Source organism: Dreissena polymorpha, chromosome 14 (genome assembly GCF_020536995.1).
Source record: "Dreissena polymorpha isolate Duluth1 chromosome 14, UMN_Dpol_1.0, whole genome shotgun sequence".
Lineage (NCBI taxonomy): Eukaryota > Metazoa > Mollusca > Bivalvia > Myida > Dreissenidae > Dreissena > Dreissena polymorpha.
In genome coordinates, this window is record NC_068368.1 from 29,522,032 (window position 1) to 29,548,110 (window position 26,079).

General features: G+C 35.4%; 1 protein-coding gene across 1 annotated transcript; it reads left to right on the plus strand.

Moving 5' to 3' along the window:
* The first annotated feature begins 1,639 nt into the window (after positions 1-1,639).
* On the plus strand, positions 1,640-26,079 carry LOC127858814 (COX assembly mitochondrial protein homolog). Its single transcript, XM_052396106.1, has 4 exons — positions 1,640-1,886; positions 15,399-15,497; positions 15,741-15,834; positions 23,897-26,079. Exons 1-4 carry the CDS (start codon positions 1,808-1,810, stop codon positions 24,087-24,089), a joined length of 465 nt encoding a protein of 154 aa, XP_052252066.1. The 5' UTR covers positions 1,640-1,807; the 3' UTR covers positions 24,090-26,079.

Sequence of the window (26,079 nt, forward strand, 5' to 3'; positions counted from 1 at the left end):
CACATGGCGTTATTAGGAACAAGGGCTGTTTGTAAAACATGCATGCCCCCCGTATGGGCTGTCCGTTGTACTGGCAGCCATTGTGTGAATACGACTTTTGTCACTGTGACCTTGACCTGAAAATCAATAGGGGTCATCTGCAAGTCACGATCAATGTACCTATGAAGTTTCATGATCCTAGGCAAAAGCGTTTTTGAGTTATCATCCGAAAATCATTTTACTATTTCGGGTCACCGTGACCTTGACCTTTGACCTTGTGACCTCAAAATCAAAAGGGGTCACCTGCGAGTCATGATCAATCGACCTATGAAGTTTCATGATCCTAGGCATATGCGTTCTTCAGTTATCATCCGAAAATCATTTTACTATTTCGGGTCACCGTGACCTTGACCTTTGACCTAGTGACCTGAAAATCAATAGGGGTCATCTGCAAGTCATGATCAATCTACCTATAAAGTTTCATGATCCAAAGCATATGCGTTCTTGAATTATCATCCGAAAATCATTTTACTATTTCGGGTCACCGTGACCTTGACCTTTGACCTAGTGACCTCAAAATCAATAGGGGTCATCTGCGAGTCATGATCAATCTACCCATGAAGCTTCACGATCCTAGGCGTTTGCATTCTTGAGTTATCATCCGGAAACCATTTTACTATTTCGGGTCACCGTGACCTTGACCTTTGACCTAGTGACCTCAAAATCAATAGTGGTCATCTGCGAGTCATGATCAATCTACCCATGAAGTTTCATGATCCTAGGCGTATGCGTTCTTGAGTTATCATCCGGAAACCATTTTACTATTTCGGGTCACCTTGACCTTTGACCTAGTGACCTCAAAATCAATTGGGGTCATCTGCAAGTCATGATCATGTACCTATGAAGTTTCATTATCCTAGGCCCAAGCGTTCTTGAGTTATCGTCTGGCAACCACCTGGTGGACGTACCGACCTACCGACCGACATGAGCAAAGCAATATACCCCCTCTTCTTCGAAGGGGGGCATACAAATATTAAGCAACTATCATATAAAAAAAAATAAGTGTATCACTTCAGTATAATTGAAGCATTTGCTACATTCGTTATTTGATACAGCGGCAACACCCTCCGAGCAGAGATTTGACTGGAGCCTGCATAGCTCAAAGATCAATCTAGAAACATGTGTATTTATAAATCTTTGCATACCTTGATACAAGATACAAACTTTTATTTAAAGTCGGTTACAGTAGTAACATTTCAACATTAGCTATGTATAGCTAGATTTACCGACACAATCAAAGGCATTATGGTTCTGTACAAGTCCCTGCTGTAGTTAGCTGAAATAATTCGCGTTCAGAATAAATCTGAGAGTCTGCCAAAGCAAAAATCATCAAAAGACTCTAAGGCGGCAATTAATATCGACTACTGCTGTAGTAATCAACCCCGTGATAATAACCTACTTTTTAATTAGGTACTTCTTTTTTTATCATGAAACAGTAAACATGTTCACTATTTTCAAAACATAAAAGCAAAAGTATACTACTTTTTATAATAAGATACTAATACAGATTGTATGTGAGAGCATGGAGCGCCAACTCTTCGTGTAGATTGCAACGTCGACTGATGATATGAATGTAATTTAGTGTAAAGTTACTTAAATTTGATGCTTGCATCAGTGTCAGCTGTAAAAGAAATATATTATTATCAGGATTTTTTTCCAAACAAAAACTTCAAATTATTGCATTCAAATAACTTTTAATACCAGGTAATACGGTTAATAAACGTAAAATTTGTAAATTATTGTAAATGTTAGTGCAATAAGCGACAAAATGGCTACCAAAGGTCGTGAACATGAAGAAGTCTACACAGTTTTAAACCCACGCATGACAGCTGGACCAAAAGGACTTGGTAAACATTGCCATATACATAAAAGTTTATATAAAAATTGTTTCGTTATTTTTTTTAAAGCTCAAGATAAAGGTTCCATTAGAATTTCTTAAAAATAACTTCATCCGAAATAAATTATCCGAATACACGTACATTGGTGAAAACAATTAGTTTTGTTGTATTGACAAGTCATATTTTTTGTTTCAATGTATGTATTCAAAATAAAATTTATATTTTGCATTTTTTACCATCTTGTGTATGGGTTCAGTGCTCAATTACCTCATTTTGGTAATTGCTATTCTTATGTAACATCAATCTGACATGAATATATGTCAAAAGTTATGCAAGCTGTTAATTTATATTTGCCACAAATTATGCAAATTAACAATACTTTATTTGGATATAGACCAGTTGACAAGTGACGTCACGCGCACCTGCAAATATAAGACTCCGCCCACTGGTTGGCAAAAAGAGGTGAAATTCATATAAGCGCATATAGAGAAGGTTGAAATAATAATCGTTTTAATTGATAATCATGCACTATATCAAATAAAATTTTACTAACTATGTCTGAATAAAACATAAGCGTGCAAGGAAATGCATTTTTGGAACGATTATATTGTTGTTATTATTTGTTTCTACTATAAACGAACTCTGGAGTGGATCACAATATACGAGCGCGGTATGCGGTTACCATAAAAATCTCTACTTGGCACATCTTCGCGGACATTTTTTAGATAAAAAATTCTCTGGTATTGAAATTCTTTCATAATAAATCAAATTTAATGAACGAACAAAAATAAGGATGTAAACAAACAGCAAAGAGATCGACTTTATGTACGCAACATATAGTAACCGATTTGAACATTTATGTCTGTACAACCTTGCCTTCTTACACATTAAATAAATACTCTTGATAAATATAATTGTTTTTATTTAATTATTCACACCAATTTTGACACTCTTTGTTTCAGCGTTTTTAACCCGGTGTTTTATTGCACCTTTGTTCATCATAAAGCGATTATCTCGTTATGATCGGATACTGTCCAAACAATTACAAAGAACGCATGGTGTGATAAATCCAGGGACCTATTCTTGGGCCCCTGCATAAACCACATGTGGCATACAAGTGTCTGGTCATTAAACACAATTTATGATACCTCCATGTCATCTCTTGGCATATTGAGCGATCATCTAAGCAAAATTGTAAAGCCAAAATACGAAACAGTTGCTTTAATAAAATATTTTAACATCAGGGTTCGACATTAACTTTTTTTACAGCCAGACCATCGGACCAGCTCCTCTTAAAATGTACTAGCCCGAATCTGATGTCTACTAGACCATAAATGACATAGCAAATAAACAGAATTGTGTCGTGTAACTGTTTAATCAGGTTTTATCAGAAAATAATTAGTGAACACAAGAAAGTTATTTTGATGCACAGAGTAAAAAATAAAATAAAACTATTTAACAACATAAATTGTTTGTTGTAATTTCACTGTTTATCACCAGTCAAACAAATGATGTCTGTACAGCAGGTTATTAAACGTTATCAAATTCTGGCCTCCTTGACCGCTGTGCTCCATGCTACCACAGCTCCAAGGCCCTTTTCCATCATAATCTGTGTCAGTTTTACCGTCTGATTCTTCTTTATTAACTTATTTGTCGGACGAAAATCCAACCTTGAACAAAGCCATTCTTTAAATTACATTCCCTCGTCTGCTAAGCCAAAATGTTTACATTGACAATACCGATTTTCGATAGACGTCGTAAAAACATGATGTAAAGTTCTACGACACTGCAGAAAATCATTATCTCTTTCAGTGCTGGAACCGAATTTTAAAGGTCTTTGCAAACAGTTTGGATCTCATCTGGATCCAAACTGTTTGCTATTCTGATAGTATTCTTTGAAAAAAAATGAAGAAAATGCTAATTTTAGAATCTCAGCAGACAACATTTTAGCAGACTACAAATTTCCCAGCATGCAAAGGGTTAATATTCATGACAACTTTTCCAATGGAAACAAGCTATTTCTGCGGGAAGCTCTCCTTCGCGTCTAAAAATAGCGATGAATCATGTGAATGCTCCGCGTTTATTTATATACGCTACAGGGATCATATTTTCCCGCAACATCAATCGGTCTGGATTTAAATGGGGGAAAAGTGTCCGAAAATTTATATCCGAAATCATGACAAATTACGTTAACATATATACCATTGATTTTGCCATTCATGAAGGTGGTATAATAAATGTACAAGTTAAATTGCCTTTGGCATCTTTTTTAAACGGAACATACGAGTTTTCTCAATTGGTTTTATGATATTTTTTCTCTTTTATTGTTGTTTCGTGTGCTGTTGTATCTGACTTTTTTTCATCGTTGTCAAAATCTATAATTTATCTGTGTAAGTCTATACCGATGTTTTAAATCGTTGTCGACTCGATAATAGCTTACATACATGCACTGAACCTCATAAATGTCTGTGCGTAGGTTGGATACTGGCAACAACAAAACCAAATAGTTGCGAAATAATTCGTGTACGTTATAGTTTATTGTCAAAAAAACCACGGCCGATAGTTAAGATGCGTAAGGATAAATCACGAGTGCGAAGCACGAGTGATTTGAAACCACGCATCTAAACTTCCGGTGGTGAGTTATACAACAAACGATTAAGTACACGAATTATTTTGATTCTAACACGATTTTTACTAAAGATTTATACAATGTATATTATTTTTCTTGTGTACTATTTTATGTGAAGTTCCGCCCATAAACATAACTTTCGGCTGTACTTTCATTTATTTATTGCCGGATTATTACGCTGGTGGAAAATGTATCGGCATGTTTTGTTTAGTTACAGCGCGTGTTTTCAGTGTATACGGTCCGCCCACAATAATTATGAATTATTGCAGAATATCCGATTTTCTTCTTTGTTTATATGAAAGTTAACTGTATCATGCATGAAATGCACACTTTCCACGAGGATTATGAACATTGAAGTTTTCATCTCCGAAGTAACTGACAACGACTTGACACATAATGGACCGATTAGTGTGCTAGGTATAAGCCAGTGAAATTATCGATGGTTATTGACACGGGGTTATTCACGCATGACTAATACACAACCGCGCGAATTTTCGCTGCTTGGGGTCATACTATGATACTAGTCGGCTGCAACGCAATAAACTGGTCCTGACCGGTTTAGAGACTGCAGTGAATGGTTTTCACACCTACTCGAGATAAGAATGTAATTAGGGTAGATCTATGTTAGCATGTGCACTGTGTAATCGATTTCATGACATGGTAATTTTAGCACACAGAATCGGACCGACTGTTTGGGATTTTCAATCGGTCTTTCACGACCCCAATCGGTCTAGGACCGACAAAACCGAAAAAAATATGATCCCTGACGCTAGTTTTGTTCTGATGTAAATAATGGATACAATAGTTATTTTACACATTATGAGAAAAAGGTTTTCGGTTAGTTATAGTTATATGAATCAGTATAGATTTGGTATGTACGACCAGTCGGACAAGCTAGCCCACAGTTTTACTAGCCCGACCGCTGATCTTACTAGACAATGTCTGTCGGACGTGCCTTAGTGTCGAACCCTGAACATATTTAAAAAAATGAAGATATTTGTCCGAAATGGATTAACAGGAATTAGTGTATGTATATATTAGCCTGTTTAATCATAATAATAGAGTCTTAATAACTATAAATTAAAAATATTGTGCAATTTCATTGCTACACAATTAACGTATTTAACGAGTACCGGCAAATGTAAACTCGGCTATTACGTGTTAAGATTGTAAGTTTCTGTAGTGTACGAAATGACATCATGAAAACAAGCAAACAACAAAAGGGTAAAAAAATACTTGCGTAAAATAAATTAATATATAGATTTATTTATCATAAAATGCTAGATTGTTGTCACTCCTTATCACCAGTAAAGTCGAGTGTGCACGCAAAGACAGTTTAATTTGCGTAATATGCAGTTCTTATTTTTCATATGTATGCTAAACTTTATGATATTGTCATTCGATGGAAATGAAACGGGATCATTCCATGGAAAATAAAATTACTACAATGTTTATTAATTGTTATGTATTCCGCTTTTAGGGCTTCGTTTTATAACTGATTAAATGCCCCTCTTGCACTTTTGCTCGCTTATGAACAATAACAATATCTGCACCACTTATTATTATAATAAAATTAATGTATGTGTTATTATCTTTGAAATATAATTTACCAAAATCTTACAATCACAAAGAATAGGAAAGAATATTTATTGTTTTGTTTTGTTGGATTGCCAGGTTTTAGTCTTTCGACCACGTTTACTCTGATGTTTTAATTAATTCGTATTTTTATACAGAGGAAATTATATTTATGAAAATACATTTATTGGTACTAAATATTATGTTTTTGCACTATTATTTAAGAGTGTTAATGTTTATTTCGGATTTTTGTATCGTTTTATTGACTAAACAAACGACATGTATACATATTTACGTTACTGTAACCAGTGTTTTTTGCCAACCAGCCAGTGCGCATGCGCAGAAAATCCCGAATGTAAACAATAACATTCAACTGGTCTATATGAACACCAAGTAAACTATAACAAGACGTCCTGATCTTGGTGGGACAGTCCTGCTTTTGGGGTGTTTGTCCCGGTATCCTGATGTGACACAATTATCCCAACATTCGTAAAAAAGGACATACGTTCTATAAGGTCACTTGAACTTAGGGTCTGTATTTAGGTTTCAAAAAATTCTCATAATTTCTATCAAAGCGTTTTTTGGGGCATATGTCATCCTATTGTGACAGCTCTTGTTTACACAAGTTTTTTTCTAATTCATGTTGTTACCTGTAACCATGATATAAAAAAATTAAAAATCAGAGCAAAGTTTACTTTCATCTCTTTAATGGGTTAAATTGTTAGCTCGACCGCAAAAGTTCATACTTGTTTTCATGCCCTGAAGGAGGGCAAATAGTGATCGCATTGTCGTCAGTCTGTCACACTTTGCGTTAAGGTTTCCAAAAATGCTCATAACTTCTATGTCGCTTCAGATGTTACCTTCATATTTGGTAAACATGTGTATATGGACAAGGCCTTTCCATATGCACCCAAATTTTGACCCCTGTGACCTTGACCTTGAACATAGGGTCCACGTTTAGGTTTCGAAATCTGCATTTAGGTTTCAAAAAATGCTCATAACTTAGATCAAAGCATTTTTCGGGAGCATATGTGATCCTATGGAGACAGCTCTTGTTTTTTCAGAATTGAGCGCACAGGGCCATCCTTAAAAATTCTTTTGTTTGGCATAGCCCGACCAACCCACTAAAATCGGCCCGACTGAATTTTTTTGTTACTTTCCAAAAATAATTTTTTTGCTCTCCGAAACTTCTTTCCACTAAATTTGTCCTTTCCGCTTTTTATCCTTTCCGTTATTTGCGTTATTTAATTGAATGCTCTTTTAAGGATATCTAGAATAGCAATGAAAAAAACGCGTACCAGTATTTATTTGAGTCGTCTATTTATTTGACATATGCATATGCGATTAATTAGACTTTAAATACAATTAAACCGCTCTTGTTTTTCTCGTATCCCTTTAATTAAAATACGCTGCTGTCTTTAAGGATAGTTTGGGAGTAAAAAAAACAAATTAATTAATTATTACCGTTCAATTCAATTCGGCAATCGGCAGAGATGTGAAATATTATCGCCATATAACTAATTAATTAATTATCACTCTTTTATTCAGATCGGTAAATAATCGGTAGAAAGATAAAAAGTGGTCAGCTTAGAAATATTTATTGATGGGTATTGTCACGTTTTTGTTTCATTTGCTTATCTCTTTATACGACTTTCCGACCGGTCGCTATTTTTGAGGCAGACGGCGATATTAAATGTGTATTCAAATTATACAACATCTGCGCATGAATGACCCAGTATTATCCAATAGCTCCACCCATTCTCATGTTTCATTCAACAACGTCATGTCATGTGTAAGCAGGGTTGGCACCAATCGACCGCCCCCGGTTTTAACCGGCGGTTTTTACCGGTTTAAACCGCCCCGGTCAATACTCCAAAAGTGGTCATTACTGTTCAATAATGGCCGATTGAACTTTACCCGCAATTTTAATTAATATTCCATGCTTAATTAAACAATATTGATAATATAAATTAAACAGACATGTTGCCAATAATGTCTTAAGCTATTAAAACCCACTATTTTATACCTGTTCATGCAATTTGTAGTCCAATCTCTCAAAATTTTGCAAATGAGTCAAGTTGGTCAATTGGATTTTGCTGGTAGGTTGAATTTTTTTTCAATTCTAACGAATTATGAATGCTCAGAAAATTCTGTGCTTGATTCAACAAGAACCTGTCACTTACTGTTAATTAGTTGTTACTCATGCCCCACTGTCTCCACAGTCTTTCACAGTCTTCAAACCTATACAGGTTAGGGCACCCAAAACTTATAATAGGGCCTTACATGGCACCTTTGACACAACCCTTAGTTGTCATGTATTCTTGCCTGGATTTCTTTAACAAAATTGTGAAAAATATAATTTATTTTACCATTGATATAAAAAAAACTTAATAAGAAATAATTATTAAAAGAAAGAAATAATTGAAAAGAAGAGTCTAGAGTAGACCCACAATTGGTAAACATTATTTGTTGCCAAAATCAATAACTTTGATTGCATATTCATTTGAAGACCAATTGAACTTTAAAATAAGAAAACCCCCTTAATATAGAAAGGAGACAAGTTAGAAGTAACTATTAAATTAATAACATTAATAGCAAGTTATCTCATTTTGTTTTAGTGAAATGAAATAGCCTAAGGGCAGATTTGCTTCATTGTCACTATCAGAGACATACCAGTGCATGCATTTTATTACCAAAATTAAGGCTTAGGGGCCCTAAAGAAGTATTTTTTACAGCTTTAAAGCTTTTTTTACAATAGATAACTCAAAAAAGGTTTATCAATTACAGAATAATGATTGATTTAATATAGAATAGCTTAAATTCTTCCTTTGTCATGTTTAAATGCTACAATTTTCAATCGACCAGTATTGACCAATAATGACCAGTATTGACCGGTTTTAACCGGGTATTGACTGCCGGCCCGGTCAATACTCAATTGACCGGTCAATATGCCAACCCTGTGTGTAAGCGAGCTCAATGCTGATTTGCTAGCACTATGTGCACTTCATTAACAATAAGGTCAAGCAATGTCTAATCGGGTACAGACCAGGTTTCGTTTACTGTTCGAATTGCAAACACTTTCATTGCAACAAAGAGACAAATATAAAAAACCAGTCCGGATTAAAAAGGGTGAATGTTTTCAACGAAATTTAACTAGATTTTCGCAACTGAGATTTTTCTTGAGCCAAATTTTCAATAGTTTTGCAAATGACTCAAATGGAGAACGATAGCGAGAGCATTGTGAACGTGTTATTATTGGAATAAATGCTCACTACTACAGGGCTCGCGCTGTCGTTCGCCATTTGCGAAAGTATAGCGAATTTGGCTCTAGAAAAATATAATTTGCGAATATGCTTTAGTCTCGTTAAATTTCATTGAAAACATCCGCCATTTTAATCCGGAGTGTTTTAAGCTCACCTGATTGCTCAGTTGAGCTTTTGTAACCGGTCTTTGTCCGTCGTATGTCCGTCCGTAAACATTTGCTCGTAAACACTCTAGAGGCCACATTTCTTGTCCCATCTTCATGAAACTTGGTCAGAAGCTTTGTCCCAATGAAATCTCGGCCAAGTTCGAAACTGGGTTTTGCCTGGTCAAAAACTAGGTCAAACAAAGAAAAACCCTGTAAACACTGTAAAAGTCACATTTCATGCCCAATCTTCATGTAACTTTGTCAAAATGTTTGTCTTAATGATATCTTGGTTGAGTTCAAAAGTGGTTCCATTCCGTTGAAAAACATGGCCGCCAGTGGGCGGGGCAGTTTTCCTTATTTGGCTATAGTGAAACCATGTAAACACTCAAAACATTGTTTCAATTGATGTCTCGGACGAGTTCGAAAATGGTCGAGATCGGTGAAAAAACATGGCCGCCAGTGGGCGGGGCATTTTTCCCTATATGTATATAGTGGCAGTTTTCCCTATTTGGCTATAAACACTTGTAAACACTTTAGAAGTCACAATTTTTGCCCAATCATCATGAAAGTTGGTCAAAACATTGGTTTTATAGATATCTTGAACGAGTTTGAAAATGGTCGGGATCGGTGAAAAAACATGGCCGCCAGTGGGCGGGGCATTTTTCTCTGTTTCCTTGATACGAGAGTTGAGTTCAAAAAAGGTTCCGGTCAGTTTAAAAACATGACTGCTGGGAGGGGGGCAGTTTTCTCATTATGCCCCCCCTTCCCCCTTTCGAAGAAGAGGGGGTATATTGTTTTGCTCATGTCGGTCCGTCCGTCCACCAGATGGTTTCCGGATGATAACTCAAGAGCGCTTATGCCAAGGATCATGAAACTTCATAGGCACGTTGATCATGACTGGCAGATGACCCCTATTGATTTTCAGGTCACTTGGTCAAAGGTCAAGGTCATGATGACCCGAAATAGTAACATGGTTTCTGAATGATAACTCAAGAACGCTTATGCCTTAGATCATGAAACTTCATAGATACATTGATCATGACTTGCAGATAATCCCTTTTGATTTTCAGGTCACTAGGTTAAAGGTCAAGGTCACAGTGACCTAAAGCAATAAAATGGTTTCCGGATGATAACTCAAGAACGCTTATGCCTAGGATCATGAAACTTCATATATACATTGATCATGACTCGCAGATGACCCCTATTGATTTTCAGGTCAAAGGTCAAGGTCACGATGACCCCAAATAGTAAAATGGTTTCCGGAAGATAACTCAAGAACGCTTGCGCCTAGGATCATGAAACTTCATATGTGAATTGATCATGACTCGCAGATGACCTCCATTGATTTTCAGGTCACTAGGTCAAAGGTCAAGGTCACGGTGACCCGAAATAGTTGCAGGTTTCCAGATGATAACTCAAGAACACGAATACCTAGGATCATGAAACTTCATAGATACATTGATCATGACTCGCAGATAACCCCTATTGATTTTCAGGTCACTAGGTCAAAGGTCAAGGTCATGATGACCCGAAATAGTAAGATGGTTTCTGAATGATAACTCAAGAACGCTTATGCCTTAGATCATGAAACTTCATAGATACATTGATCATGACTCGCAGATAATCCCTTTTGATTTTCAGGTCACTAGGTTAAAGGTCAAGGTCACAGTGACCTAAAGCAGTAAAATGGTTTCCGGATGATAACTCAAGAACGCTTATGCCTAGGATCATGAAACTTCATATATACATTGATCATGACTCAAAGATGACCCCTATTGATTTTCAGGTCAAAGGTCAAGGTCACGATGACCCCAAATAGTAAAATGGTTTCCGGATGATAACTCAAGAACGCTTGCGCCTAGGATCATGAAACTTCATACGTAAATTGATCATGACTCGCAGATGACCTCCATTGATTTTCAGGTCACTATGTCAAAGGTCATGCAAGATCAAGACCCAAAATAGTTGCAGGTTTCCAGATGATAACTCAAGAACGCTTATGCCTAAGATCATGAAACTGTATAGGTACATTGATCATGACTCGAAGATGACCCCTATTGATTTTCAGATCACTAGGTCAAAGGTCAAGGTCACGGTGACCTGAAATAGTAAAATGGTTTCTGGATGATAACTCAAGAACCCTTATGCCTAGGATCATGAAACTTCATAGGTACAATGATCATGACTCGCAGATGACCCCTATAGATTTTCAGGTCACTAGGTCAAATGTCAAGGTCATGGTGACCTGAAATAGTAAAATGGTTTCTGGATGATAACTCAAGAAGGCTTATGCCTAGGTTCATGAAACTTCATAGGTATATTGATCATGACTCGCAGATGACTCCTATTGATTATCAGGTCACTAGGTCAAAGGTCAAGGTCACAGTGCGAAAAAACGTATTCACACAATGGCTGTCAAGGTCACGGTGTCTCAACTTAGAAAGATGGTTTCCGGATGATAACTCAAGAATGCTTACGCCTAGGAACATGAAGCTTCATAGGTTCATTGATCATGACTCGCAGATGAAATAATGATGAAATTTGACCAGGATGTTTGTCTGGACAATATCTAGGTCAAGTTTGACATTTGGTAAAGATTGAATGAGCCGACTCCTCTCAGGTGAGCGAAATAGGGCCATCTTGGCCTTCTTGTTTGAAAACTATTTTTCTCTTTGTTTCCATGAACAATTTGAAGCGCATATGGTAGCGGGCCAATCAACATTGAGTTTGCTATCGGGTAATATTGGGTCATTCATGCACAGATAATGGAATACACAGTTGATATTGTCGTCTGCCTACAATATAACAGCCGATGGCAAAAGTTGTATAAAAAATAAGTAAATGAAAAGAAGCTCTTTATAGAAAAAATAGGAATACACGTGTGGTGATATGGACGGTGCAGAAAAATCTTTACCAATTTCCTTTCATGAGGCAGAAGACCTGGAGCTTTATTTGATAATTACCTTTCAGTTTGGTATATTTTGGAGTTCAATGTAAGAAAAAAAAACTAAAACAAGAGCACCGCCTTGCGGGTGCAGACCGCTCATCTATTTTATTTTTAAAGGTGAAGGGACTCTCATTTTCAATCACAAAGGAGGGAGGGGTGGAGTAAAGAGGGGTGTATAGTGTGGGGACGTGGTCATTTATTACATTATCTTCCAATAATGCGGACAAAAAATGCAAAAAAAAACAAACATCGGGGCGGTTGTGTTTTTTAACCATTTAAAAAACAATAAATTGGGAGGGGGGGGTATAGTGTGAGGGTGTGGTGGTCATTTGTGATATGATCTTAAAAAAAAAAAAAAAAAATCGGGGTGGGGGGGGGGGGTGGGGGGGGTATTCTTGGGTGCTTCAAACATAAAATGATAAAAATAAATATTTGTGTTTATTAACCGTTTAAAAAAAAAATTGGTGGGGTGGGGGGGGTATAGTATAGTGTGAGGGTGTGGTGGTCATTTTGTGAGATGATCTTAAAAAAAATAAAAAAAATAGGGGGGGTGGGGGGGGGGGGGTATTCTTGGGTGCGATGGTTGGACAGTATTTCAAACATAAAATAATAAAAATAAATATTTGTGTTTTTTAACCGTTTAAAAAAAAAATTGGGGGGGGGGGTGGGGTGGGGGGAGTATAGTATAGTGTGAGGGTGTGGTGGTCATTTGTGAGATGATCTTAAAAAAAAAATTTAGGGGGGTGGGGATTCGGTGGGGGGGGGGGTATAGTATAGTGTGAGGGTGTGGTGGTCTTTTGTGAGATGATCTTAAAAAAAAAAAATAGGGTGGGGGATTCGGGAGGGAGTGGGGGGTATAGTATAGTGGGAGGGTGTGGTGGGCATTTGTGAAATGATCTTTAAAAAAAAAAAAAAATTAGGGGGGGGGGGCAATTCGGTTGGGTATTCTTGGGTGCGATGGTTGGACGGTATTTCAAACATAAAATAATAAAAATAAATATTTGTGTTTTTAAACAGTATCAAAAAAAAACAATTTGGGGGGGGGGGGGGTATAGTATAGTGTGAGGGTGTGGTGGTCATTTGTGAGATGATCTTAAAAAGAATTTAAAAAAATTAGGGAGGCAAGGGGGGGGAGGACACGGGGGATGGTTTGGGTAAAGTCTATTGTGGTATGTCAGGTGGGAGTAGTTTTGTCAAAGTATCAATCAAATCTAATCATAAATAAAGAAGTTATGGAATTTTTAGCAAATTTTAATAATTTGACCTTGAGAGTCAAGGTTATTCAAAGGTCAAGGTAAAATTCAACTTGCCAGGTACAGTAACCTCATGATAGCATGAAAGTATTTGAAGTTTGAAAGCATTAGCCTTGAAACTTTAGAAGTAAAGTGGATCGAAACACAAAATTAAACCATATATTCAAAGTTACTAAGTCAAAAAAGGGCCATAATTCCGTAAAAATGACAACCAGAGTTATGCAACTTGTCCTTTTACTGTACCCTTATGATAGTTTGCGAGTGTTCCAAGTATGAAAGCAATATCTATGATACTTTAGGGGTTAAGTGGACCAAAACACAAAACTTAAACAAAATTTTCAATTTTCTAAGTATAAAGGGCCCATCATTCCATCCAAATGCCAGTCAGAGTTACATAACTATTCCTGTATAGTCCCCTTATGATAGTTAATAAGTGCAAGTGCAAGTATGAAAGCAATAGCTTTGATACTGTAGGAATAAAGTGGACCTAAACACAAAACGTAACCAAATTTTCAATTTTCTAAGTATAAAAAGGGCACATAATTCTGTCAAAATGCCAGTCAGAGTTACATTACTTTGCCTGCACAGTCCCCTTATGATAGTTAGTAAGTGTTGCAAGTATGAAAGCAATAGCTTTGATACTTAAGGAATAAAATGGACCTAAACACAAAACTTAATCAAAATTTTCAATTTTTTAAGTATAAAAAGGGCACATAATTCTGTCAAAATGCACGCCAGAGTTATCTAACTTTGCCTGCCCAGACCCCTCATGATAGTAAGTAAGAGTACCAGGTTTGAATGCAATAGCATTGATACTTTCTGAGAAAAAAGGACCTAAACGCAAAACTTAACCGGACGCCGACGCAGACGCCGATGCCAAGGTGATGACAATAGCTCATAATTTTTTTTCAAAAAATAGATGAGCTAAAAAAATAAAATCGCTACCTACCAACCCACCCAAATTTACCTGGTTCGGGTTATGCCAAACAAACAATTTTTTAAGGATGGCCCAGGGTTAAAAATATTTATTTTCCAGTCCCACCTTCCTAAAAATAAGTAGTTTTGTTGAATTGTTTTATTTGTAAGATCAGTATGAGCTTTAGCAAAAAAGATATTGGATTTTTTTTTACAGTTACACATTGTTTAATGCTTTTAATGCAAGAAATGCTTGTATTATGCCTTGAATGCGTTTGCATGAATATTCTATGAATTATTACATGTGAATTATAATTTCAATACATGTTATTGTAAGTTATGTCAAGTTATCTTTTTGATTGACATTACTTCTTGTTTGAACTGTTACATTACATTATGTCCCACTAAGCTAAACATAGGAAATAATTTTGTAGTAATGTCTTGCTTTTCTCCAATCATTATAATATGAGACTGCTAATGAAATGTTGGACCAACATTTTATGCCATTCTACTCATCATGTGAATAGAAATATGGACATGACATGCTCAGGTTCTTTGTTTTAAGGAGGCAGCTTTTTTACACTTCTTTGTTTGCAAAGTAATTACATTATTTTATTGTTTATTTGAAGGGGGACGTTTTCCTTTAATTACTAAACTACACGTAGTTTGTTTAATAGTCAGACATAGCCTTTGCTTGTTTTGTAGTAGCTCATTTGGCTGTTACGTTAATAGTCAAACATAGCCCATGCTTGTTTTGTAGTAGCTCATTTGGCTGTTATGTTTTCATTTATAGGGGATCCAGATGACAGATTTATCCGAAAGGTGGAGGAAGAGATTATCTACAAAAGAATGCGAGAAAGATCTGAACTCCTTTGTCAAGCATTTAAAGATGGTATGATCTCACTTACTTCAGATTGTTGACTTATATGGACAATAATTGACATTTTCAGCTTACTTGCATCTGTGAAGTGGGAAAACCCATACTGGTATATTTAAACATTTCAATATGATTTCAGTCAAAATTAATTGAATTTCAGGCAAAGGCGTAACAAATGTTTAAAATTTAGAAGAACAAGAATGTCTGTATAAAAGATTTCAATTAATTTACTTAAAATAACTTCCCAATTTTTTGCAGATTTTGATGCCTGCATGAAGAAGACACCAAACATGACTTTTGCTTGGAAATGTCGACCAATGATAAGAGCACTACGTACCTGTCAAAATCAATGGTGGGTAATGAAATAAATATATTTTGGAAATTGTATATAAAAGCCCTATACGATAGGTATGAAAGGTTTTTAATGACTTAGTTCACAATTTAGTTTTTAAATTATTTCATACCGTGCATGTATATATACAAACTTTTAATGAAAAAACAAACTGATAGATCTTTCAGATAGATTGTTGTCATATAAATTTGAAATAGCTTACATGTACATGTTAGTGGCTTTATGGGTTTTCTGTTTTCCTTGAAAACTTGATAACTCAGAAAAAAACTGGGGATAACTTTATTTTTTAAAGTTATACGACAATATGAGGATTATGTAATCAAAGTTAATATTAAAATAAAAACAAAGTTTATACGATTATAATTACATATGATTATCAAGCATTGATTTAACATGATTGACATTTTGTTCTATACTAATGGTTAATCACTGCTTGTAAATTGCAAGAACTGAAATCCCTTAAAAGTACATAACTTTGATGTGATATGATCATGACACTTGGTATTTCTGGCAATATTACCAAATATAAAATGTTTTATGTGTGTTTTGTAACAGATTGTACCCTAAGACTCTTGAAAAATATCACAAATAATCATGCTATTTTTCGACCAGTTAAGTTCTAGAAAGGTTCGAAATTTTTAACAGGTTGATTGTAAATATGGGCAAGTTAAGGAAAAGATCTTGAGACAAAATAGACAGGGTCTTGTGCCCTTATTGACCTCTATGAACCACCCTTCCACTCCTTTAGCATCTGTAACCTATTTATTGTGCTCAACATAAACAAATTGAATTCTTGCAACAGGTTTTTTTCTAATATTCAATGGCAAAATAACAGTGTATCGTCACCTTAGTGTAAAACAGTGATAAGTCCATATTTCAAAATTTTACAGGAGAGTAAAAAAACTGATTGTTATAAAAGATTGAGGTTTGATTTTAACATTGTTAACATTTTTATACAGTTTTTAAACTAAAAATATATTAGATAAAATGTATTTCAGTATATTGCTACCAAGTAATATTATATTTGATGAATTTGCACATAACTTCATTTGACACTGAAATATTTTTAGTGTGATACTGTAACAAGTGCACTTATTACTATATTGCACTAGACTTTCTTTGTGCAATAACTGAATAAGGTAAGATATTATGGTTTAAAATCAAACAATTACTGAATTTCTTGTAAAATTAAGAATAAAATGTTTAAGGATATTGAAAACAAAATAATGTTTACACCAATTTTGATGTAGGAAGCAAAATTATGAGCACTGGGGTTCTGCCATGCATAGCATTATGAATCTTTTTAAGATGAAATGAATATTTTTTCATTTTTAAAGAAACATCTTGCATATTAATGAAAAAACACATGTATTGTTTGATAATTTATATATATCAACTTTAAACAATAATATTACACTGGTATTTAATTTAACATAATTATATTTGTAACAACGAGCATTAAAATTTAATTTGTAAACTTCAGAAAAATAATTTCATTGGAACAGACACAAATTGAGGAGTATGACAACATCACTATACATTGATACAGTATACTTCGTCTAATATTATTTAATGTGAGTTAAATACAATTTGTCAAATTTGAATGACAAAAAGTTTAACCAATGAGACAAACAGTAGACATCTTTTACTACATGGCTTTTTCTTCTATATTGAAGAATCATTACAATTTCATGGCTTCACCTTGGCTGAAGTTGACAGTACTATCATCTTGAATTTTTTTGTCACTCTCCCATTACTTAAGTATTGATATATAAAAAAGGCTTCTGATAAGCCCACATACACTTTTAATAAAGCTGGAGCATTTTGTTGCACATTTTAACTTTAAGTAGATAAAAGTTCAAGTTTTCTTCTTAAATTTTGTTGCAAAATACCATGATATCTTGCAAAATACTACAGGAAAAATTATCCAGCATAAATTTGATCATTATTGTAGCCAAGAGTAAAAACAACAGTAACACTTTGGTTATCGCTCACAGGGCAAATCTTTGTAGAATGCATCACTAGACTGTTATATTTAGCCTGAGGAATGGTCTGCTTGTAACCAGGCCTGAAAGTCCTTTCAGGCAAGGCAATTGCAAATATTGTGAGCGGCAATATCCTTAAGAGGTACAAATGTATTTCCTCGCTAAGTAAAGAAACAGGGCTTTCGAGAAAAGTACTAAGACGGGCCACTGCAAAGGCATTGATGGCTATTCCAAAGAGAAGAAAAGTCCTGGAAAGAGAAAGAATAAAAAGGGAGGTGATCAACTTCATGGAGCGACACAAGTTCTGTGCTGAAAACCCTGCATCCCGACTATATACTTTTGACAAAGCCGATAACCTGCAAAACGTGTTCATGCAGCAAACATAAAAATTACGCTATGAAATTTAAAAGCATTCACTCTGTAGGAATTGATATTTCACCAAACCCAGAAACGGTTAGCAAGAAAGTATCTGAACAGGACATGACTGATCTGCTAACCAATAAAATACAGGATGACACAGAAGTCGAGTTTGAGGAGTTGAAACGCGTAGAAGTAGAGGGGAAGAAGAAAACGAAAAAAGTTACATCCAAGAACACAAAAGAAGAGAATAATCAAACATACACAACTGCAGTTCCGAGATTTATTACAGCATGTTTCTAGGCTGAAGACGCAATATACTGCCATAAGAAATCTAAAAGCCAACTTGCCAAGAAATGAAATATGTATCCATATGGATTTTGCAGAAAATTTTACATGCAGCAGCGCCGACGAATTTTAAAGCGCTTATTGGAACAGCACAGGATTTACACTGCATCCGGTAGTTGCTTACTATAAAGAAGAAGATGAGCTGAAACACAAGAATTTGATTTTTGTTTCTGATGTCACAAACCATAATTCCACAGTGGTGGTCACGATCTTGAAAAAAACTAGTCCCTTACATGAAAGCATTGAGTATGACTGTGTTTTATAATGGAACTGAGTATGAAACCACAGCCAAAGAACTTGAGATGAAAAACCCGAATTCTGTTTCGGGAACCATAAAGTTGCATGCATTATTTGCTGCACACAATCAGTTATATACCGCAAAGGTCTCATGTTACTGTGAAGCCTGTTCAAAAGGCGAATACTGTGGACACTGGAAAATATACACTGTACCAGAAAAACACAATGTACATGTAAGTAACGAAGCCAACCTATGTGAATGTTCACTTAAACGGAAGTTTATAGATCATGAAGGAAATATCGATGAAAACAGAAATAAGTACAGATCTGAAGCTAAACATACCTGAAATGTGCGCAGACAGAAATGGCACTTCACATATCGCAGATGAAAATGTGTTGCCCAAAGTCTCAGATAAAAATGAATCCCCATTGATCAAACCAGTCAAAGATCAGTGCTCCAGCTAGGTCTAAATTGAATTTGTGCCCTGCCCTGCCCCTCCGAACCTCCGCCCTGCCCTTCTTAGGGGCCCCCCTCCCCTGCCCTTTAATTTTTTATATATATTTTTTTTTTACATTAAATTATGATAATTACCGGTAATGAATCTCTTATTACATTGTTATTAATTTATTCCTCATTGTAGACATTGAATGGTTTAATAATAATGGGAATAATATATTCTAACAATTATTAAAAACATATAAATGAACATGCAGCAGCAACAGGAAGCATTCCAGAGACCCAAGCGCACTTGAAAGTGCCCTTTTGACAAAAAGCCCCCCCCCCCCTTCCCTTTTCAAATCCTAGCTGGAGCACTGAAGACGCATACTATCTTGTAAATTTGGATGATATCGCATACTATCTTTTAAATTTGGATGATATGGTCTACCCAAGGGAACTTCTCAAGGTTGATGATGATAAACAGGAGGCGATAGTTTCATAGACGAAACTAATGGGAAAGGAGATTTGTTAAAGTGGCCGTTAAGAGAAGACGTACAAGATGTTGAATTCGAACAGTTTGTACGTGAAATCCAAGAGCCACCTGGCAGTCCAAACTTGAAGATGCCCATTACACGTTTTTTGACACCACTTTCAATAGCCAATTGCTTGTAGCAAAAGCAAAAGGCAGTTTATGTAGTTTGTTTTGTGAAAATTGATTGTTTTGACAAAAAGTGTCACGTACATTGACTCGAAAATAGTTCTAAGAAGTATGTATAACAGCATATAAACTACTGTTGAACTCATAAATGGTTGTGTTTATTAAATGTGAACGTTTTAATCATAATGTTTGTTATTTGAAAATGTAAACGTAGTTGACTTAGTTGTAATTGCATGTTGTCTATAGGAACAAAATAGACTTGTCAAGCACGTTAAAGGGTTTGTCCAACAGATTTTGGCATGTATTGAAGCTTGTCATTAAATGCTTTAAATGCTTTATATTGATTAATTTAAACATTTGAACTAAAAATCTCCTGTAAAAAAACAAGAATACATTTTAAAAAAGGGAAAAAAAGTAAACCTCAACAGGGCTCGAACCACTGACCCCTGGAGTCCTGGAATAAGAGCTTCCCACCTAGACCACTCGACCATCCACGCTCATGTTTTGAGCGGATGTATTTTATAGCTATATAAGCAATCCTCGTTGTTTCCCAAAATATTGTTTCGCGTTGCATGATACAACGCTTTATCTGTTGGACTTTAAGAGTTCTTTAAATCTATGTTTTTCCGTGTACATGTGTATTTCAAGATTTTTCAAGTTAAGTCATTAGATTTTTATCATTTTTGTATCAATGAAACGAATTAGGCATGCTTATAAAGATTCTTTGAATTGTACGTTATGAAAGTTTGATGGTCAGGTACGTTAAAAATACAAAGGTTGTTAACATACTTGATTTTGGCTGAGATATTAATTTTTCCTTGTAAGAAAATATTAATGATGTTTTCGTAAAAATGTATGTTTGAATTTGATTTTTAAACCAACGTTGTTCAAATGTCATTTATATAATCCTTTAAATGAACAGCATGATTTAACAAACACCCCTTTTTAAAACTTGTCAAGTAAATTTTAAAAAATGACGACAAAAATTCAAATGATTAACAAAAAATGAAATAACAGCCTGGTATCTGTTTAGCACAAACTACCAAATATAATGATAAATAATAATTGAATCTGTGCGAAGTGATTTATATGTATTGATGTGTTAAAATGAATATAACGTACCTGACATTAGAATATCAGTGTGTCAATGATTATGCAAATATTATGAAAATTGGATATTTCTAGGTGACCCCGTTGTTATTTTATGTACAGTTTGGTGTTCAAGTTGATTTTAATAAAGTTTATGGTTCAATTGCTTTGTTTTAATTTTCCAACATTTTTCTATGTGTTAATGTCCCTTTAACTGGGATTCAATGCATAGTTTCTAGCTATGATATCATCATTTGGCCTTGATATATTACACTTATCACTATATTACACCAAATAACTTTGCTGGAAATCAATCTTATTTTGGTGCAAAAAGTGAACAAGTGCACTTGTGACTTTCTCGCACAATGCCAAGCAGTTTAAATGAAAATAACATTGGTGCAGTAAGTAGACAAGTGCACTTATTTACTTACTGCACCGAACAGAACTATGTGTGTAAATAATACAGTATGATATTTTCTTAAAAAGTACCAATTAAACTGGAATACCATTCTGATATTTATTTAGGACATGTATGACATCATTTTAGATCATTTTATGCAAAAAAGTCATTTTTGAAAAAAATGTCACTTATCACTGTTTTGCGCTAAGGTGACGGTATGCGATAAATTCAAATAAATATATTCTCTTTAATGCCTTTATTGACTCACTTGTAAGAAAATGTTATCTGTCTTATTCTGTTTTCATCTCGGCTTTTCTTAATCAGCACCCAGTACTTTTCGTCATCCAAGATTTTTATGTCCCCAGATGGAATGATTGGGGGTATTTTGTGTTTGGCCTGTCTGTCTGTGTGTCTGTCAGTCTGTGTGTCTGTCACAAAACTGTAACCTTGGTCATAACTTTTGCAATATTGAAGATAGCAACTTGATTTTTGGCATGCATGTGCATCTCATGGAGCTGCACATTTTGAGAGGTGAAAGGTCAAGGTCATCCTTCAAGGTCAAAGGTTGGATATATGGCTTCAAAGCGGCGCAGTAGCGGGCATTGTGTTTCTGACAAACACATCTCTTGTTTCCTATAAGATCAATGAGTAAGTGTTAAATGAAAGAAGTAGAAGTCTAGATGTTCGTGTTCAGTTTAGTTTAGTTTAGCCCAATTGCATCAAAAGCCTAAGGATTATTGAACACTTTCAAGTACATTTCCTGGGTAGAAAGCATACTTGGTTACATTTGGAAAGTTCAAAATTAATGCTCTCACAGTGGGTATCCAACCCATGATGTCCCAAAAGCTTGGCGGACCCCATATATCGAAAAAGATAAAACGACCTGTAATTTGCTTCATGTTTCAGGTTTGATAAACCCAGTACCTAGATCTTACCCTATGACCGCTGCAAGGTTAATGAAGAAAAGTTATAATCCAGTTGTTGGTGTTTCAGGTTTAATAGGTCGGACCCAGTACCTTTTGTTTTCCTAGATCTTACCCTATGACAGCTCAAACTTAATGAATTAATGTTAAATGAAGAAAAGTTCAAATCCAGTTGTGGGTGTTTCAGGTTTAATAGGCCGAGTTGAAGTTTCAGGTTTAATGGGCCAAGTTGGAGTTTCAGGTTTAATAGGCGTGTTGGTGTTTCAGGTTTAATAGGCCGAGTTGGAGTTTCAGGTTTAATAGGCCGTGTTGGTGTTTCAGGTTTAATAGGCCGAGTAGGAGTTTCAGGTTTAATAGGCCGAGTTGGAGTTTCAGGTTTTATAGGCCGAGTTGAAGTTTCAGGTTAAATAGGCCGAGTTGGTGTTTCAGGTTTAATATGCCTAGTTGGAGTTTCAGGTTTAATAGGCCAAGTTGGAGTTTCAGGTTTAATAGACCGAGTTGGAGTTTCAGGTTTAATAGGCCGTGTTGGTGTTTCAGGTTTAATAGGCCGAGTTGGAGTTTCAGGTTTAATAGGCCGAGTTGGAGTTTCAGGTTTAATAGGCCGAGTTGGAGTTTCAGGTTTAATAGGCCGGAGATGTTGGTGTATCAGGTTTAATAGGCCGAGTTGGAGTTTCAGGTTTAATAGGCCGAGTTGGAGTTTCAGGTTTAATAGGCGGTGTTGGTGTTTCAGGTTTAATAGGCCAAGTTGGTGTTTAAGGTTTAATAGGCCGAGTTGGAATTTCAGGTTTAATAGGCCAAGTTGGAGTTTCAGGTTTAATAGGCCGTGTTGGTGTTTCAGGTTTAATAGGCCGAGTTGGAGTTTCAGGTTTAATAGGCCGTGTTGGTGTTTCAGGTTTAATAGGCCAAGTTGGAGTTACAGGTTTAATAGGCCGAGTTGGAGTTTCAGGTTTAATAGGCCAAGTTGGAGTTTCAGGTTTAATAGGCTGAGTTGGAGTTGCAGGTTTAATAGGCCGAGTTGGTGTTTCCGGTTTAATAGGTCGAGTTTGAGTTTCAGGTTTAATAGGCCAGAGATGTTGGTGTTTCAGGTTTAATAGGCCGATTTGGTGTTTCAGGTTTAATAGGCCAGAGATGTTGGTGTTTCAGGTTTAATAGGCCGGAGATGTTGGTGTTTCAGGTTTAATAGGCCGAGTTGGTGTTTCAGGTTTAATAGGCCAAGTTGGAGTTTCAGGTTTAATAGGCTGAGTTGGAGTTTCTGGTTTAATAGGCCGAGTTGGAGTTTCAGGTTTAATATGCTGAGTTGGAGTTGCAGGTTTAATAGGCCGAGTTGGTGTTTCAGGTTTAATAGGCCGAGTTAGTGTTTGAGGTTTAATAGGCCGAGTTGGTGTTTCAGGTTTAATAGGCCGAGTTGGTGTTTCAGGTTTTATAGGCCGAGTTGGAGATTCAGGTTTAATAGGCCGGAGATGTTGGTGTTTCAGGTTTAATAGGCCAGAGATGTTGGTGTTTGAGGTTTAATAGGCCGAGTTAGTGTTTCAGGTTTAATAGGCCAGAGATGTTTGTGTTTCAGGTTTAATAGGCCAGAGATGTTGGTGTTTCAGGTTTAATAGGTCAGAGATGTTGGTGTTTCAGGTTTAATAGGCCGGAGTTTGAGGAGGAGGCTAAGGAGGAGTACCTGCAGCAGAGAGCCGAATACAGGAGAACGGGAGTCTCCAAATGGTCAAAGGAAATTGACGAGAAAAAATTGAAGGAGTTTGAACTCTGGTTGAAAGAGAAGAAAAAACAAGAGAGAGCAGCGAGTGCGCCCCAGCATCAGACCGGATGAGTGTGGTGTGCATAGAGACCATAAACTGTGATCAAAACGAGTACAAGCCCTAAAGCCCAGCAGGGGTGCATTTTGTTAAGGGGCCTTGCTAAAATGTTCACATTCATATCGGCGTGGTTTTTTTTGGTAGAGGTTTCTAAAGTAATTGTTGCTCTTTAAGAATTTTGGGCTTGCTTGGTGAAGTTGCTAATTTAAACTACTGAATGATTGCATTCATTTCCCCCATTCTAGGACATACCATACCATATGAATGGTGCATAAATGGTGCATAAAAGACTGTATATGTCTATGTTTTATGTCTTTAGGGCTACAGACTGTTTTGCAGACCAGGCCTAAAAAGAACATTTAAGGGGTGTTGCTGCAGTTTTGCTGATTTTTTTTCCACCAAATAGATTTTGTCAAAAATTTATATTTAAGATATACATACCAATTCTACAATTATATGAAAAATGAAATAAAAACATAGGGTCACCGGCCTTGTGTTGATTTTATTCACCATTATATAACATGTACTTTTTCAATAAAACTGGAAAATCTCTAATTGCGTAAAAATAATTAATAACCTATGAAATTGGGCAACATGTAGATATTATTTAAGCTAAGATACATCATATACCATTTAATTAAACCACACACTACCAATAAATATAGGCTCTGGCACGAGTTGTCATATCGTAACATATTTTATTAAATGAGTTCAGGAATTGTGTTAGTAAGCGAGCCTTTGGCGAGCTTACTTACAAATTTCCTGGACGAGTTTAATAAAATATGGTATGATATGACAACGAGTGTCAGATCTTTTTTATCACATGCCTTTAAATGAGCAATTTAAATAAATATCTACGCAAACAAAATGATAAATCACAAATGTTGTTTACATTTCATGACGTCATTTGACGTTGCAACATCATTTCAGCAAAATAACAAAATGCGATTGGTCAATAAACACAAACTAAGCCAATGAAAACGCTTAAAAATGTTGTATCACACATGTGTGATACAACACATATGTAATGGTTGTATTACATTGGAAACAGGGTATAGCATGTGATAAAATGGAGTACACAAGTTAAATTTTAAGATTTTTTTTTTTTTTTTTATGTCGCCCAATTTTTAATTTTTTTTTACTATTTTAACCACCTTAATGGAATTAAATAAAATTCTACCAAATAGAATTCTGCGAAACTGCTCAAATATGTTCATCTACGTATTGTCATCATAACACATAAATAAAAAAAGGGGGTCACCACACTTTTAACAGAGATTTTTTGTTTTAATTATCCCTACCGTCTCGACGTCATATTTCATTAAAAAAACAGCAATAAGACAAAACCCAAGTACCGGTACGTAGATTGTCAGAAATATGCATTAACATTAGAAATTGTTTACAATCTTAACTGGGATCACAACAGCTTACCAAAAGACATTAATAAAAAACAATATTTAATCACAAACATAATATCATACAGTATCAGACTCGACCTTAATCATTAATTACTAACATGTTCACAGATTTCGGCATGTTTTGAAGTTTGTGTTTAAATGCTTTAAATTGATAAGGTAAACAACAGGACTAAAGAGCTCCAGTATAAAACTAAACTGAAATTAAAGAAAGAAAAAAAAAGGGAAAAAAAAGTTAACCCCGCCTGGGATCGAACCACTGACGATTTTATTATGAACCAACTCAGTCATTTCTGGTGATACTGATAAAAAAAATATTGGGGTTGTGATAATAGCATCATCGGTGTTGCTACAAATATATCCTCATATAAACACAGTCACCAATGAAATGTATACAGATTTTGTAATGGAATCACTGATTTCTTATGCACCATGCCTCAATGAACATACCTGATGTCAGTCATTTAATGACAATTATTATCCAATCATTGCATTTGCATATTATGTGTTAAGTTTACTTTGTAGTAATTGTAAATTTTATTAGTGATATGCAACATCCACAATAGTTTAAACTATTAAAGTTTTACAA

Bases quoted from the DNA above. Each gene is read 5' to 3' on its own strand.
- LOC127858814 (XM_052396106.1), top strand. From the start codon at position 1,808: ATGGCTACCAAAGGTCGTGAACATGAAGAAGTCTACACAGTTTTAAAC. The intron at 1,887-15,398 runs GTAAACATTGCC...TTTCATTTATAG, and splicing joins AGCTGGACCAAAAGGACTTG to GGGATCCAGATGACAGATTT. The intron at 15,498-15,740 runs GTATGATCTCAC...AATTTTTTGCAG, and splicing joins TTGTCAAGCATTTAAAGATG to ATTTTGATGCCTGCATGAAG.